The sequence below is a fragment of the Pinus tabuliformis genome, chromosome 9 (assembly GCF_031772625.1).
Source record: "Pinus tabuliformis cultivar Carrire ecotype Pingquan chromosome 9, CPIR1, whole genome shotgun sequence".
Taxonomy (NCBI): domain Eukaryota; kingdom Viridiplantae; phylum Streptophyta; class Pinopsida; order Pinales; family Pinaceae; genus Pinus; species Pinus tabuliformis.
The window spans coordinates 1712726720-1712741082 of NC_142307.1; the positions used below are offsets into that span (position 1 = coordinate 1712726720).

At 38.1% G+C, this 14363-nt stretch overlaps 2 protein-coding genes across 2 annotated transcripts in view; one reads left to right on the forward strand and one right to left on the reverse strand.

Moving 5' to 3' along the window:
* The first annotated feature begins 1613 nt into the window (after positions 1-1613).
* Positions 1614-14363, forward strand: part of LOC149155549 (cycloartenol-C-24-methyltransferase-like) — a 187674-nt gene continuing 174924 nt past the window's right edge. Inside the window, exons 1-3 of the mRNA XM_089445687.1 lie at positions 1614-1869; positions 2147-2234; positions 5343-5409. Of these exons, the coding sequence (XP_089301813.1) occupies positions 2149-2234; positions 5343-5409 (153 nt within the window). The 5' untranslated portion in view covers positions 1614-1869; positions 2147-2148. The remainder of the gene's footprint in view (positions 1870-2146; positions 2235-5342; positions 5410-14363) is intronic.
* Positions 6564-7377, reverse strand: LOC149155550 (uncharacterized). The gene is made up of 2 exons (XM_089438073.1): positions 7203-7377; positions 6564-7072 (listed from the first exon to the last, which is right to left on the reverse strand). Exons 1-2 carry the CDS (start codon positions 7302-7304, stop codon positions 6866-6868), a joined length of 309 nt encoding a protein of 102 aa, XP_089294199.1. The 5' UTR covers positions 7305-7377; the 3' UTR covers positions 6564-6865.

A 14363-nucleotide genomic window follows, 5' to 3' on the forward strand; every position in this document is an offset into this window, starting at 1 on the left:
ACGGTCCCTAGAGATAAGTTGTGGAGTAGAATGAAAGAACTTGAAATTCCTTTGCATTATAGAGTTGTTGTCCATAGGCTTTATGAAGTGGTGAAAGTCAAAATTAGAACTTTAGCAGGCATTTCAGAAAGCTTTAGAAGTGACATTGGAGTCAAGAAAGGCTTCCCTTTATCCCCTACTCTTTTTGGTTTATGTATTGATAAATTGAAAGAGTGGCTAAATCTGCAAGGCGGGGATGGTGTTTGGTTGGGGGAGTTTGTGATAAAGCTTCCTTTATATGCTGATGACCTTGTATTGATTGCTAAATCGGCCCAGAGATTGTAAATGCACCTATATGTCCTTGGGCATTTATGTAAAGCAGTGGGGATGCAAGTCAATACCAACAAGACCAAAATACTGATTTTCTCCAATAAAAAGACGCAGAGCCAACATACGTTCTTCTTTGGAGGCAACCTTCTTGAAGAAGTAAATGAATACAAGTACCTCGGGATTGATTTCAACAAGAAGCTTAATTGGGAGCACTACAAAAAGAAGAGAATTTTAGGAGGGGGGAAAGCATTATATACTCTTCAAAATAGATGTAGAGAGGCAGAGTTATGGGATTGGAAAACAATTAAAGTGCTTTTTGGGCTTCTAGTTTGTCCAGTGATTTTATATGGGTATGAATTGTGGTCTAGCAGCATCCTTGTCTCAAAATGGAAGCAAATTGAAAAAATCCAAAAGCCCTTGATCATGAGCAAGTTTAAAATAAAAAGTTCGGTTTCTTATGAGATAATGCTGAGTGAAACATGAGCGACTTCCATCAAACCAATTGCTATGGTGCGTCTCATAAGATATCTTCAGAATTGAACAAATGGGGGAAGGTAGATGGCCTAAAGTTATCTTCAATGAAGGAAGGGGTGAAAGAAAGAAATAATGGATGAGACAAAACAACAAATGGATGCAAAAATGAAATATTTACCTCAATGCATGTCCCACAAACAACAAGGATTTAAAGAGTTTTGTTATGGAGAAGTTTCGTAAGTGTATATGGGGAAAAGAGTTGGGTAGAAAGAAGAAATACCATGTTCAAGAATTCAATCCCACTTGTGATATTCAACAAAAAGAGTACATTTGAGCTAGCATTCCATGGAGAATAAAGATTCTTATTACTCAATTAAGAACTAACTCGCATCAACTACGGTGCGAAATAGGTCGATGGAAAAGACCTAAAGAAGCTTGGCAAGAACGAGTATGTACTTTTTGCACGTTAGGGGCAGTGGAATCGGAAAAACATTTTATTTTGGAATGTGATGCTTTCATAGACACCAAAAACAATTACAACATCAGTTCCTTGCATTGTCTTTTCAATGAAGGAACTCTTAAAAAATTAAGTTAGCTCATCATTAATTTGAATAATAAAAAGATTGAGTTAGCTCATCATTAATTTGAATAATAAAAAGATTGAATTAAAAAACAAAAAGCAAGTAAACATAGACTATATTTGGAATGTTAAAATTTCATTCATTTTCTATTCCTTTGTTGAAACAAAAATTAATTCAATGTGCTTTTCACAACACCCGGCCCATGTTATCTTTTTGTGACGTGGCATCCGATAGCCAGATCGCACGATCAATTCCCTGGCTTTGCCACCGAAACAGACGAACCTCAATTGTTATTATATAGCTGGCTTGGTTTTATGTTTGAATCTCGGTTCATTTCCACCAGCTATGCTTGCGTTGCCAAAAACCGATGTAATCTATTATTGTGCACAGGGATTCCTTCTGCTCCTTATGATCCCCTAACCCCTAAATCGTAGCAGTGAAGCCATTAACGAATTTTGCGGGTTCATAAAGATTCACTGAATCGCTTATTAAAACTCTGTTTCAGGTACACACAGTGCCTCTTATTGTGAGATCTCTTTGCCACCACACAAAAATCATGTCTAAGAGCTTTACTGAAGCTTTGATTTTAAGTATAAATTCTGCATTGATCCTTTCTTTCTCTCTTTTTGGTTAGATATGCCTGCTAACGTGCGAAGTTTGTTCGAAAGATGTTCTGGAGGATCTTTATAAAAATATTTGATGTGCTAAAATGATCTGCACAGGTTTTCTTGATATTTACAAGAATGCATTATAATGATTTGTGATGCGTGATTATATCTCAGGAATGGCAACAGGAGGAGGAGCGTTGGATCTGGCCTCAGGAATGGGAGGCAACATTGAGAAAGAACAAATGCTGACCGCTGTTGAAGAGTAAGCTTTTCGATCCTGTATTTCGCGCTGTCTCTATTTCTCCCCTATGAATGTGTTCTGTGACGGGCCAGGGTTTTGTAAGCCCGAGAATTCAAAAAACACAGTGAAAATGAGTATGAAGGTTTTTCAAGGCACTGGATATGGTGCGCTATGTCTGAGAATATAAGTCGCCATTCTCTAGGAGTGAAAACGATCTGGATTCTTACTAGCTATTTACAAAGATTTTTTGAACTTTTTGGATTGTTTCTTCTCAAAGTTGCTCTGATGAAGAAAGGCCTACAGCATCTACGGATTTCATTGATTTTTTTGTAATATATCTGCTAATTTTTGGCATCTATTGATGTTTTCTTCGTGACAAGCAATGAAAGAATAGCGACCGAATTTTAGCAGTCACAATGTGTAATCGGCTTGGCTTTTGCAGTAGCTGCAAGCTACAGTTACTTTGTTTTAAGAGCAGTAGGAGCGTTTGCTTGCAGGTTGCCGGAGTTTTGACAAGGCCCTCACTCTGCAGTAGACTGAAAATTTTGAAACTTTCTACAGGATTCGTGGAATCCATTGATGTTTTTGTAAGCTTGGTTGTTTTCTCCTTGAAGAGCAATGAAAGAATAAAGATTGAAGTTTAGTAGTCACAGTCTAGAAACGGCTTGGTTTTAGTAGCGACTAGCTAGAGTACTCTGTTTTAAGGGCCGTAGGAGCATTTTCTTGTAGATGAGGTTATCACCCTGGAGACCAAACGTGTGATGTTACAGGCTATCTTGGATCTTGCTGCAATGGTGTATCCCTATGTTGAGGTTTCATTCCACATAAATACTGACTTGACCTTGTTATTAGGCTGCTTGGTATTGGTTCAGCTGTTACTTTTATCATCTACAAGGAGCTAAATACCATGGTCACGTGACAGGGGTAGGCAGGCTTACGCCATTACTTCTATAATCTACAAAGAGGTAAAGACCGTTGTCACATAGCAAGGGGAGGGTTACGCTTGACTCCCTACACTTTGTTTTATTGTAAACACAGTAACTGCATGCTACCAAAAGACTAGGTATCTCATCTGGTGGGAAATATTAATGGTATTCAATTACTTGTTTCCAAAGATGTCTAGAGCTGTTGTAGAAGTTTCTAATCTGACAATCAAATGCCAACCTGGGCTTGGCTATGGAAAAACATTGAAATTCCAAGCGCAATGCTTAATCGCTGGGGTTTCCTTGGATCTATTTTTGGGGTTTTGACCTGTTTTCAGTCTTCTCTCTGATTACTATGAGCGTAATCTAAATATTTTACCTTTTTCTTTTTCCCTGGGATTTGAGTTGTTGAATTTGTACCAGCCGAGCCGAGTGCCCAGAGTTTTTTTGGGGGCTGATCTATCTGTAAATTAAAAAATGTAATTTGAACAATAAAAAATTATGACCTCACCCCAAGAATTGTAGAACTGGATTTCTTCTAGTGCACGTTTTGAATACGTTATGAGAAACATGACGAGATCTGTCTCTCGTCCTGTTCCCTTTCTCATTTCGGTTCCTGTCTAGACACTTACGTTTTGAATACGTTACGAAAAACATGACGAGGAGATCTGTTTCTCGTTCTGTTCTCTTTCTCATTTCGGTTCCTGTGTAGACACTACATTAGTACATTACTGATCAATTTTATATGCATAGTATATGTTGGGTTGTGTTCATGTTTCTTATCCCTCAAGACCTTTTAGCCCTTTAGCCCCCTTTCTTTTTCATTTCTCATTTCGTGTTGCCAGAACATATGTTTTTGTTTGTGGGGGTATTCAATGTCCTCTTCGCCTAGCTATATAGTTCAACTATGAACTACCTGACATGGGTTTACCATGGCAACTAAAAGTTGTTGTGCTGTTGTCCTCGTCATTTGCTCCAACAAAACAATAAAGTTGATATTAAATCACCTAGATATTATGTACCAGTGTTGCCAGGCTCTCTTCACACTCCTGAGTAATATCTATCAGTGTTGTCAGACTCTTTCAGATTCCTGAGTCTGGCCGAGTCTCACCAAGTCAGCGCTGGGATAAGTGACTCCCAGAGACCCTCCTCGCAGACTCCCCACTTGCCAGACTCGGGAGTCTTGGCCTCAGACTTGGGAGTGTCTGACCTAGGCTCAGCTGACCCAAAAACAGCGACCAAGAAACCCCACATTTGCAATTTCAACGTATCAAAGTAACTTAGTTATGCTTTTTAGTTTATACTAGCGGACTACAGTCCTGTAGGATGACAGCCTCAGGCTAAAGGCCTGTAGGCTGGCTGGGCTGCCATCCCAAGGTCATGTAAGATAAATTGGCCTGTAGGTTGTAATCAGCCTACAGGCCTGTAGACTGACATCTCAGCCTACAGACCTGGTCCATAAAAGAAATAAATTTAAAAATTAAATGAATGATGCCAAACCTGTATCCTGCCATGCTAGTGGCTAACCTATCTCAAGTTGGACTTGAAGACACTTCCTATTTTGATTTTCTATTTATGTTATAAGACTAAGAGAGTTATGTGTTTGAATTGAATAATATTTGTGAATTTGGTTATGGAATCATCTTTCAGTTTTCTGTTTTGCATACAAATATCAAGCGTCAAATGTTGTGTTATGATATTTTATGAGGTGATGTTATGAATTTCTGCATAGACTGTGGTTTTATAATTTATATGGATTGGAAATGTCATTGGTATATCTTTCGTGCGCACAAAATTTACCATATTTTGAGTTTTATTTCTCTTTACCAAAACTGAAAGGAGTTGCCGAGTCTTGCCGAGTCACAGGCCAACGTAGTCTTAAAAGAGTTTGAATCTGACAACATTGTTATGTACAATATTGTACTATGATAGCACAGGTAGTGCCATATAATACAAACTAAACAGGAGATAGAATTCTTCTTAGTTCCAAAAGAAACTCATTGACTTTGTTGGACTGGAAGTAAGAGTTATGTTACATCTATAAGAATACGATAGAAGTCTGTCTTTACATCAGCAAGAATTTCAAAAGTGAGTTCTGGAAGCTGTATTTTTCTTTAATTTAGTTTTGTTGACTATATTTAGTTGAGATTCTGAATTTCTATGCGATCTCAAATTGAAAATTGATTTTTTTTCTATAACCTTGTAGGTACGAAAAATATCACATGTACTATGGTGGTGACGAAGGCTCGAGAAAATCTAACTATACAGACATGGTACACGTCTCATATTTTTTTATCCATGGGCTTTCTCAGTAATTCATTAAAACCATGTATAAAGGGTCGGATTAGTCTCCAGTAGTTACTTTTTGTGACATGGATTTCTTCTCCATGCTTATAAACTGAAGAATAAATGCAACCACAGTGTAAGAGGAAAACAAAAACCTTGGGGTGGCTCTACGAAGCAGGGTAGCATGTGATATGCAGAGTAAACTGCTTCCTTAATCCATCATAAGATTTCCGAAGAGATTTAAAATCAATAACTTGCATATTCAAGTTAAACATATTGAAACAGATTTTAGTTCAATCATTCTAAAGTACATGACTATATAAATTCTCCTCATTTCTTTATCACTTAGAATTTGGAGTTGGATAGCTATTTTAGAAAGCTGCATCCAGTCTACATTGCAAGCCTGTTTGGGTTTTCATGTTCTCCATGCTTTCCCTTCGTCACTGACTATTTTATCATTAGCTGGTCTACTTCTCAAATTTCATTTACTGTAATATGTTCTATTTGCTACCGTGCATGTTGTTTGTTCATGCTGACTATATGCTATTAAATATTTGTTATACTCTTTAACGGTATACCTCAATCTTCGAGATTTTTAGTGATTTAAGATAGTGTGCACTACTGTCATTGATGAAATTTGTGAGTTAAAAATAAGCATGGATTGATTATAAACTACTCACCAATAATGAGCAGTATTGTGATGCAAGCAAGTATTAGTTATTGCAGAAATAATTTTCTAAACTAACGATTCTAATGGAAAGTGATCAGAAAATATTTGTGCCTGTGAGCTTTTACCTTGGTTTTAACTTTTGATACCAACTGGTCTGACATTTTGGTGTCTTAAGTCTTTTAACTATAGCTTTGCTAACCCTTTAGCTATGTCACAAGGTTCGAGTTCGAATTCGAGTTCGACAACGATTAGGTTCGATTCAGGTTCGAATTTTCCGATCAGGTTCGAATGAGGTTTGGCATTAGGTTCGACTATACATATTTTTCAATATATATATATATATATATATGACAAAATAAAATTCCGGTCGTACAGAAAAAGGTAAGGTAGATACAGCATTTGAATATTAACAAATAGCAGGCATGGGGCGTTTGGATGGTTCAAGCCAAGACTCTCGGTATAAAAGCAGTACTGAGATTGTTTTATTTCTCACGGTAAATAATAGGGTTCAATGAAGGTATCACTAGACAAAGACTCAAAACAATTATCCAGAGTTAATGGCTCTTAGGCCGTAATAATTTGCTATTTTTGAATTACTTCTATTCAATTGGGGTTTTAGTTCTGTTATAGTTCCGCTACTATTCGGACCATCTTAGTCTTTTGCAGTAGTAGTGCTTTTTTTGCTATATAGGATCATAACAACAAGTCATTTTTTTAGAAATGTTCTTTGTTATAGATTGTTAACTGTTTAATAAATTCAGAGTATTCGACGCTTATATCACGTTTTTTATTTTAAAGTTTGTTGTTGTGGACAGAACAATTACAGATAAACGAAAAAGAACTCGACCGAACCCTGTAAACCCTTCGAATAAGCTGAAACTCATCATTATACCTGAACTTTTCCCTCCTGAGGCCCGAAATTGTGTTATTTTGGCCTCCGGCTTGAAGTGTTTACGTTTGTCAGTATAAGAATTCAGTTTCTGCAAATTTAAGAATCAGAATCAGAACACCATGTTTGCGGTATCGTTATCTTGTTTCAGTTTTGGGCATAAACATCGATTCGCAGACGATTTTATGTTTGAAACGAATTTAGGGTAATATGAAACTTACCGCTTTGAGCTGTGCCCAGTTAGGATTCAATGTCGTAGAAGTAAGGGGAGTGCCTTCTTTTTTAGGGTTCTCTCTGTCATCGCGACGTCTCTTGCCCGCCATTGCTGTGCAGTCCGTAAACAAAATACGAAAGATGGGTGTCCTTCTAAACTAACTATTTATATGTATGTGCATGTGGGAGAACATAAGTGGGAACAACATTGCGGAGGTCAGCGGTTCTTTCTAACTACGTATTTTATGTTTACGTTTGGGATCGCTCGGTGACAGGTGTTGATGCGATAAAATGATGTGGGCGAGCAACACACCTTTCGACCAATTAACTCGTTGTCAAACAGGCAACTAAAACCGCCAAAAAAAACCATCGAACCTAAAAAAAAACCCTTGAAATTCGCGTTAAATCCATTCAGGTTCGATTTTTTATTCAGGTTCGATTTTTCAGGTTCGTTTAAGTTCGTTTAGGTTCGACTGGGTTCGGGTTCGTTGAGGTTCGCCTTCAGGTTCGACTTTCAGGTTCGGCGAACCTGAACGAACTTCAAATTTTTTTACAGGTTCGCCGAATTTCAAACCTGAAGCTTCAGGTTCGCCGAACCCTATGACATAGCCCTTTAGTTGCTCGTGGTCTTAAAGTCATGGCTTAAATTTTACTACAAGTGTCACATCGGTCATCTAAGAACATTGATTTGTCTTTAGTTGCTTGTGGTCTTCAGACTTTTGAATTAAATGTTACTACAAGTGTCTTGGTATGTGGCTTAGAGGTCTTGAGCTTGTCTTTGTAGAACTAAGTTCATTCATCCACCATAATTTGTCTTAGCTGTTAGAAATTATATTTCACACTGTGAAATTTCTTGAAATGCAACAACTGGAATAATGACAATAACAAATAAATGCAGTTTAATTGTTACGACAATAATGAATAAATCACATTGCAATTCTTCACAATAAAATGATGCTGCGAAAAATAAACTAGAACTGAGAAAATAGATGCACACACACACAATAAAAATGACACCAATATTTTCGGACAAAAGTCCCCTGGAAAACCTCGAAGGACAACCTGTGCAACAGAGGAGGATTTATTTTATTATATGCATCAGCAAAATCCAAGTACAATAATCTAGATGCTTGAACTGACAATCCTCCATCAAAATAATTTGGCAATTGATCCCGCACCAAAATGTGGCTCTGTCTGGGCCACTCGAAAGCCCCTGCGTCATCCTTTGCGCAAGCCTAGCGCATGCCCTACTCGCACTGTCTGAGGAGCTGCTCGGAAACTGTCATTCTTGTTGGAAAAAACTGAGGGGGGGGTGAATCAATATTCCTTAGCAATTAGCACTTTTAAATCTTTTCAGAGCATTAGTTAATCTTCAATTATTATTAATGTTTATGCAATAATAACAGTAAATAAAAGAACACAAGAGGCACAAAAATTTTAGGTGGAAAACCCCCTTTGGGTCAAAACCACCGAATGCTTTTCTAATAAATTCTTTAATCTTCAGCCCCAACTGAAATGAAAGCAACAACTTCCTAGAATTCTAGAAAATCATTCTTCTCCAGCTCCCACTGGAAGGACGCCCCAATGCCCTGGTTTCTTCAGTAATCAACTGAATGGATGCCCCAACACCCTAGACCAACCTACCACCCTGTGTTCACAGGTTCCAACTTGTAGGCGACTTTATGCACCTGCCTAGCACCTCCCTGCCACCCTATAATGACTGAAATGTGATAAGAGTGTGGATTCCTGTACCAGGGACAATGATCCACGATACAATATGATTTACAATGATTTTGACCGAACACCCAATCACACTATGACCTGCAACCCAACCATGACATCATCCCAACAGAGACTCCTATACCTCCCAACAATGCCTTTTCGACTCTAGGCAGATTGATTCTTTTACAATAATGACTCTTCCAATGATGACACTTTTACAAATGACTCTTTTACAACTTTACAATGATGACTCTTGGCCTTGACACTTCTTCACAATATACAGATGGCTGTCATGTCTTTAAAGGATGTCCCGCTGCAATGCTTCCTTTGATTTGATACTTCAACTCTTGAATGCTCGCTTGATGTTGTCCTTGAATCTTCTTCTACCTGCATGCAAATTTTCCCAGCGAAACCCAATCTCAAAAGGAAAAACAAAATACCCTTCAACTTACCTCTGCCTGCAAAACACATGTAAGTGCATAATAATGAATAAATACAAATTAAAATTACAATGCGTACCTGAAATGTTCTTGTCACTTTTGTTGTTGACTTGTTGCAGTAGTAGACAAAGACTCCCACTCTTGATATAGGCCTGGACTCTATGCAAGACTATATCCAAAACTGACCTAAAGATATATACAATAGAAATTGATGACAGACCCTAGACTTGTGATGAACCAAGTTCTAAGTACAACAACAAAGACCATTCAAGTAACATGAACTTACAACATCATATAGATTTAGTAGACTTGGTGTAGCATCAAATGTGTAGTATCAAGAATAGGACATCTGAAATGTGGTATCAAAACTAACTGTGACATATAGAGACATAGAGATATAACCGAGACCCTGTATATACTTACGTTGTCCTGCAAAAACATATGTCAGAGATGATACTCAAAATTCAAATGTAAACACTTAATCATACATACCTTGCTGTAGGAGACTTACCCTTGACTATTGATGTGTGGTCCTTACTGCAGTGATCCTTGAATGCATGTTTTTTCTTGCCTTCTAGGAGCTCGATATTGAATCTGTTGTATCTATGTCATTTTGGATCTGTAGGCTCTGAAATTTCGTCCTGTGGTAGCCCTTTGAGTCCTCTTTGCAACCCCACAAGTTTGATCAAGGTTGGATTCTTCAAGAAAGAGTTATGCCCAATCTCCCACGATGACTTGATTATAGCTTGGTTCAGTAGAGCGAACTTGTACGAAGTGCCATGTGTCACTGTTGTGACCTTCGGCCCTGAAAATGCTACTCAACAAACTACAGTCTGTCCTCTTTCTATGACTATTTACGAAATTTGAATCCAATGCTCAGAGAGAAAGTTATGACGATTTTCCCAACGTCACCTGTTTGACATTGAATTCGGGAGCCTGCAAAAATCCTAACTTCCTCAGATCATATCTTTGAAAATATAGCGAACCAAGATTTGAAATTCGGTCACGAGGTTCATCAAGATTTCAGCTTTTGAAGCTTCGCGGAAAAAAAGTTATAGCGAAAATGCCATGATGACCTGTTTGAAGCCACAAAATCCCTACATGAGGAGGATATGAGGGTCATTATTTATATGAATGTCTTGAGTTGAGAGGGTCCTCAACAAGTGAATATTGGAGGGATTTTAGGAGCAAAAAAATATTATTAATTATTGACTATTCAATGACCACAACCATGGGTGCCATGCCACAACCCCATAGGGTTTTAGCCCACTAATTGGGGTTATTAACTTCAAACGCAAATAACTCTCAAACTGTGAAGAACTAGGAGGCGTACCATATATCAATGGAAACATATCAACGAGTAGAATCCATCGAGAAGATATTTGACGCAAAATAATGAGTTTTCAAGTCAAAATGCCCTTGCAAGATCAGGGTAGCTCCTGGTGCTACTTGGGTTGACATCACTGACAACCACTGATCAACAATTCTGCCTGTCTTTGCCTCTGGAGATGACTTGCTTGGTCTCCTGGAAAATTTTCCCGGCCAGTAGCACCTGAATCAACCTCCTCTTCAGCTGAATCGATCCGCCTCTGAAGCCTCTGCGCTTCTTTTGCATCAACGTCACTGAGAAATAATGTGGCCCTTTTGCTGCTGATTCTCTGGTACTAGAACTTCACAAGAAATCACTAATGCTGCTCCCTCTTTGTTCTACTTCCTTCTGGCTCGAACTTTGCAACTGGATAGCTCGATTTGCCAAAGAACTCGCTCTCTTTGTGTCTCACAATTGTGCTCAAGTGTGTCATCTTCATTCCCATTGACTTGCTCTTATAATCTTTCGTGGGATCACCAACGACCATGATTAAATCGTCATCAATGGCTAAGATCCTCTCAAACTTAATTCGTGTGAGTTTCTAGAGCTTTCTCACCTTTCCTTAAGTAATTGCTATTAATTAACTAGTTTTCCTAAGTTAGACTTATGAAAAATTAAATGATGTCTAACTAATTTAGTTAAGGCATTTCACAAGCTTATTTCGTTAAACCTTTTCCTGGGTTTTGAAGATCTTGTGTTCCTTAGTCTCTTAGAATCAAGACTAGGACACTTGTACGACGCTTCAAAAACTAACACTCCCTCTTAGCGAGGAAGTTGTTCTCTCCCATAGTATCTTCCCTCACACTGCTGCTTTCTGACACTTGTAACAACCTGCCACTGTCCACCAAGCTATTGCGCATACTTTGATTCATCTTCTAACCTTGTAGTTGAACCATCCTGCATCTATGCTGCTGCTGACACTGCACTGTGCCACCCTGCACTGCTGCTAACACTGCTCTGCGCTGCAATTTTTGGAGGCCCCCCTTAGTGGGCGGCCTCCAAAAATTGACTTTTCTTTTACCCACGATTTTTTGATTATTTTCCACTTGGAGAGAAATCAATCTCTCTATAATTATTTTTTACTCAAAATTAATTAATTTTCTGGCTTAGGATTTTTATTTAATTTAGCTAGAAAAATTAATTAATTGACACTAGAGGGGATTTAATGATTTTTTCACCCTCAAATATTTTAGCCATGGTGTCCAACTATGAGTAACTATGCGCTAAAATAATTTTTACATCAAATTATTACAATATCAACACTTGAAAGGGGAAATACACATTTAGATTCAGACTCTCAATAATTTACCCAATTCTGCGACACAATATGATCTAGTATGAAACCAAGTGTACTTGTAATAAAATAATTTAGCCAAATGTGCTAAAATTATTCCCAAACACACTTTTACAATAGCCTTGATATAACATTAGGACTCACCTAATATCTTGTCAATGAATTCCACCCTAACTTTGGGGTTTAAGCTGGAAGAAAAAATATGCCGATTATCTGTGTTTAGAAACACACATAATTCGGTGAGGTTAAAAATCTTCCTAGGATGAAATCCTTTGACAAATTCTGAGGCTTACCTAGGCGTTGTTACATATTTAAACGGTCATACTAGCATCATTTACAATACAACTAGCAGAAATTGGGTTTACAATGATGCAATAGTGCTGGCTGATGACTTTGAATTAAAAAAAAATTCTTCATGTCTTTGTATTCTGCTTCCTTGAACTGTTGACAAAGTGTGGTAATAAAATAATTTAGCCAAATGTGCTAAAATTATTCCCAAACACACTTTTACAATAGCCTCAATATAACATTAGGACTCACTTAAGATCTTGTCAATGAATTCCACCTTAGCTTTGGGGTTTAAGCTGGAAGAAAAAATCTGCCGATTATCAGTGTTTAGAAATACACATAATTTTGTGAGGTTAAAAATCTTCCTATGATGAAATACTTTGACAAAATCAAAAGCTTACCTAGGTGTTACATATTTAAACGATCATACTAGCATCATTTACAATACAACTAGTAGAAATTGGGTTTACAATGATGCAATAGTGCTGGCTGATGACTTTGAATTTTGAAAAAAATTCTTCACGTTTTTGTATTCTGCTTCCTTGAACTGTTGACAAAGTGTGGTCAACAATACCCTTGACAAGGTTGAACCTTAGCTCCTCTTGTGTGAAACCACTCCATAGGCATTCCCAATCAGACATTCTGTCTCGTCCAGTAATTCCCTGAACGAACGTGGCCCACTTGCTGGTAAACCCATTTAGTGCTATTCACACAAGTTCACTGTCCTCTGGTTTCTCCCCTACAGCTGCTAGCTCATCTCAGACATCTCGAATTTTGGTGAGATACGGAGTTACGCCTTCACCCTTTATCATCTTTGTGGTCCTCAACTTCTCCTTGAGAACCATCTTTTGATTCTCTAATGGATCTTGGTATAGCTTCACAACGACATCCCACATGTCCTTTGTTGTTGCTTTCTCTGCAATATGTGGAACAATATGATCTCGAACTCCATCCAAGACCATCCTCTTTGCTTTGGCCATATCCTTCCTATACTCGTGGAACTAGATAGGGTCTGCTGGTACAACTACAATTGTTGTCACGAACTCCTTTAGGCCATGCTCATCCAACAGGAATAACATCCTAGCCTTCCAGATGCCAAAGTTTGAGGCTCCGTCAAGTCTATCCTAATCTTTGAGACCTGCTGTGGCCATCTCTGCGAAAATAAAAAAAATGGGGAAATAAACAGGAATCTCCTCACTTTACTACTTGGCCTCTTTCTGCGACTCACTCTCCCTTCTAGAATGCGCAGATTTGCTGCTGTCTGCCTCCGGATGTCCCTTCTCCGATACTCACATTGCCTGCTACCTCAATTGGACAACTCACTCAACCTTCCAGATGTCCTTCTCCGTTATCTGGCACACGATTTGCTGCTCCTGAAGCCTAGACTGGGTAATTGGCAAAACTGCTAAGACCTGTTGCAACGGGACATCTCGGATCTCCTCTTGAAAATTGGATCTGCAAACTCTCTGAGAAATTTTGGAAATTCCTCTTGAGTGTTCTTTTCTCTTCCACCCAGCGCCGATTTGTTGTTCCAAATCAACTGCACCCAGATCGAACTGACGAATCTGCTCACCGGAACCCTTTATCTGGCAAACCCACACCTGCTAATCTTTGCTTCTAAGACTGTTCGATTTTTCCTCCTGATTGGAAATGGAGATCGAGCCCTTTGCCTCTACAAATTGGCAATTCCTTGTGGTTTGCGCAAATTTGGAAAATTTTGCTTAGAACAACCTCTGAAACTGCAAAATTTTCTCCCTCTCGCTACTAAGCCTCAAATCTGATCTTAATTGCTCTAATACCATGTGAAAATTCCTTGAAATGCAACAACTGGAATTTATTCTTCTAACTGATTCATTATGCAGTTTATTTGTTACGACAAATAATGAATAAAACAAACTGCAATTCTTCACAATAAAATTATGCTGCATAAAATAACCTAGAATTGAGAAAATAGATGTAGAAACACAATAAAAATGACACCAATATTTTTGGACAAAAGTCCCTGGAAAAACCTTGAAGGGAAAGCCGGTATAGCAGATGAGGGTTTATTTTATTA

What these genes read in the sequence shown, in the direction of transcription:
- LOC149155550 (XM_089438073.1), bottom strand. Translation starts at nt 7,304, where the DNA reads ATGGCGGGCAAGAGACGTCGCGATGACAGAGAGAACCCTAAAAAAGAA. An exon ending in ACTGGGCACAGCTCAAAGCG is followed by an intron (nt 7,073 to 7,202) that starts GTAAGTTTCATA and finishes TTAAATTTGCAG; the next exon opens with AAACTGAATTCTTATACTGA.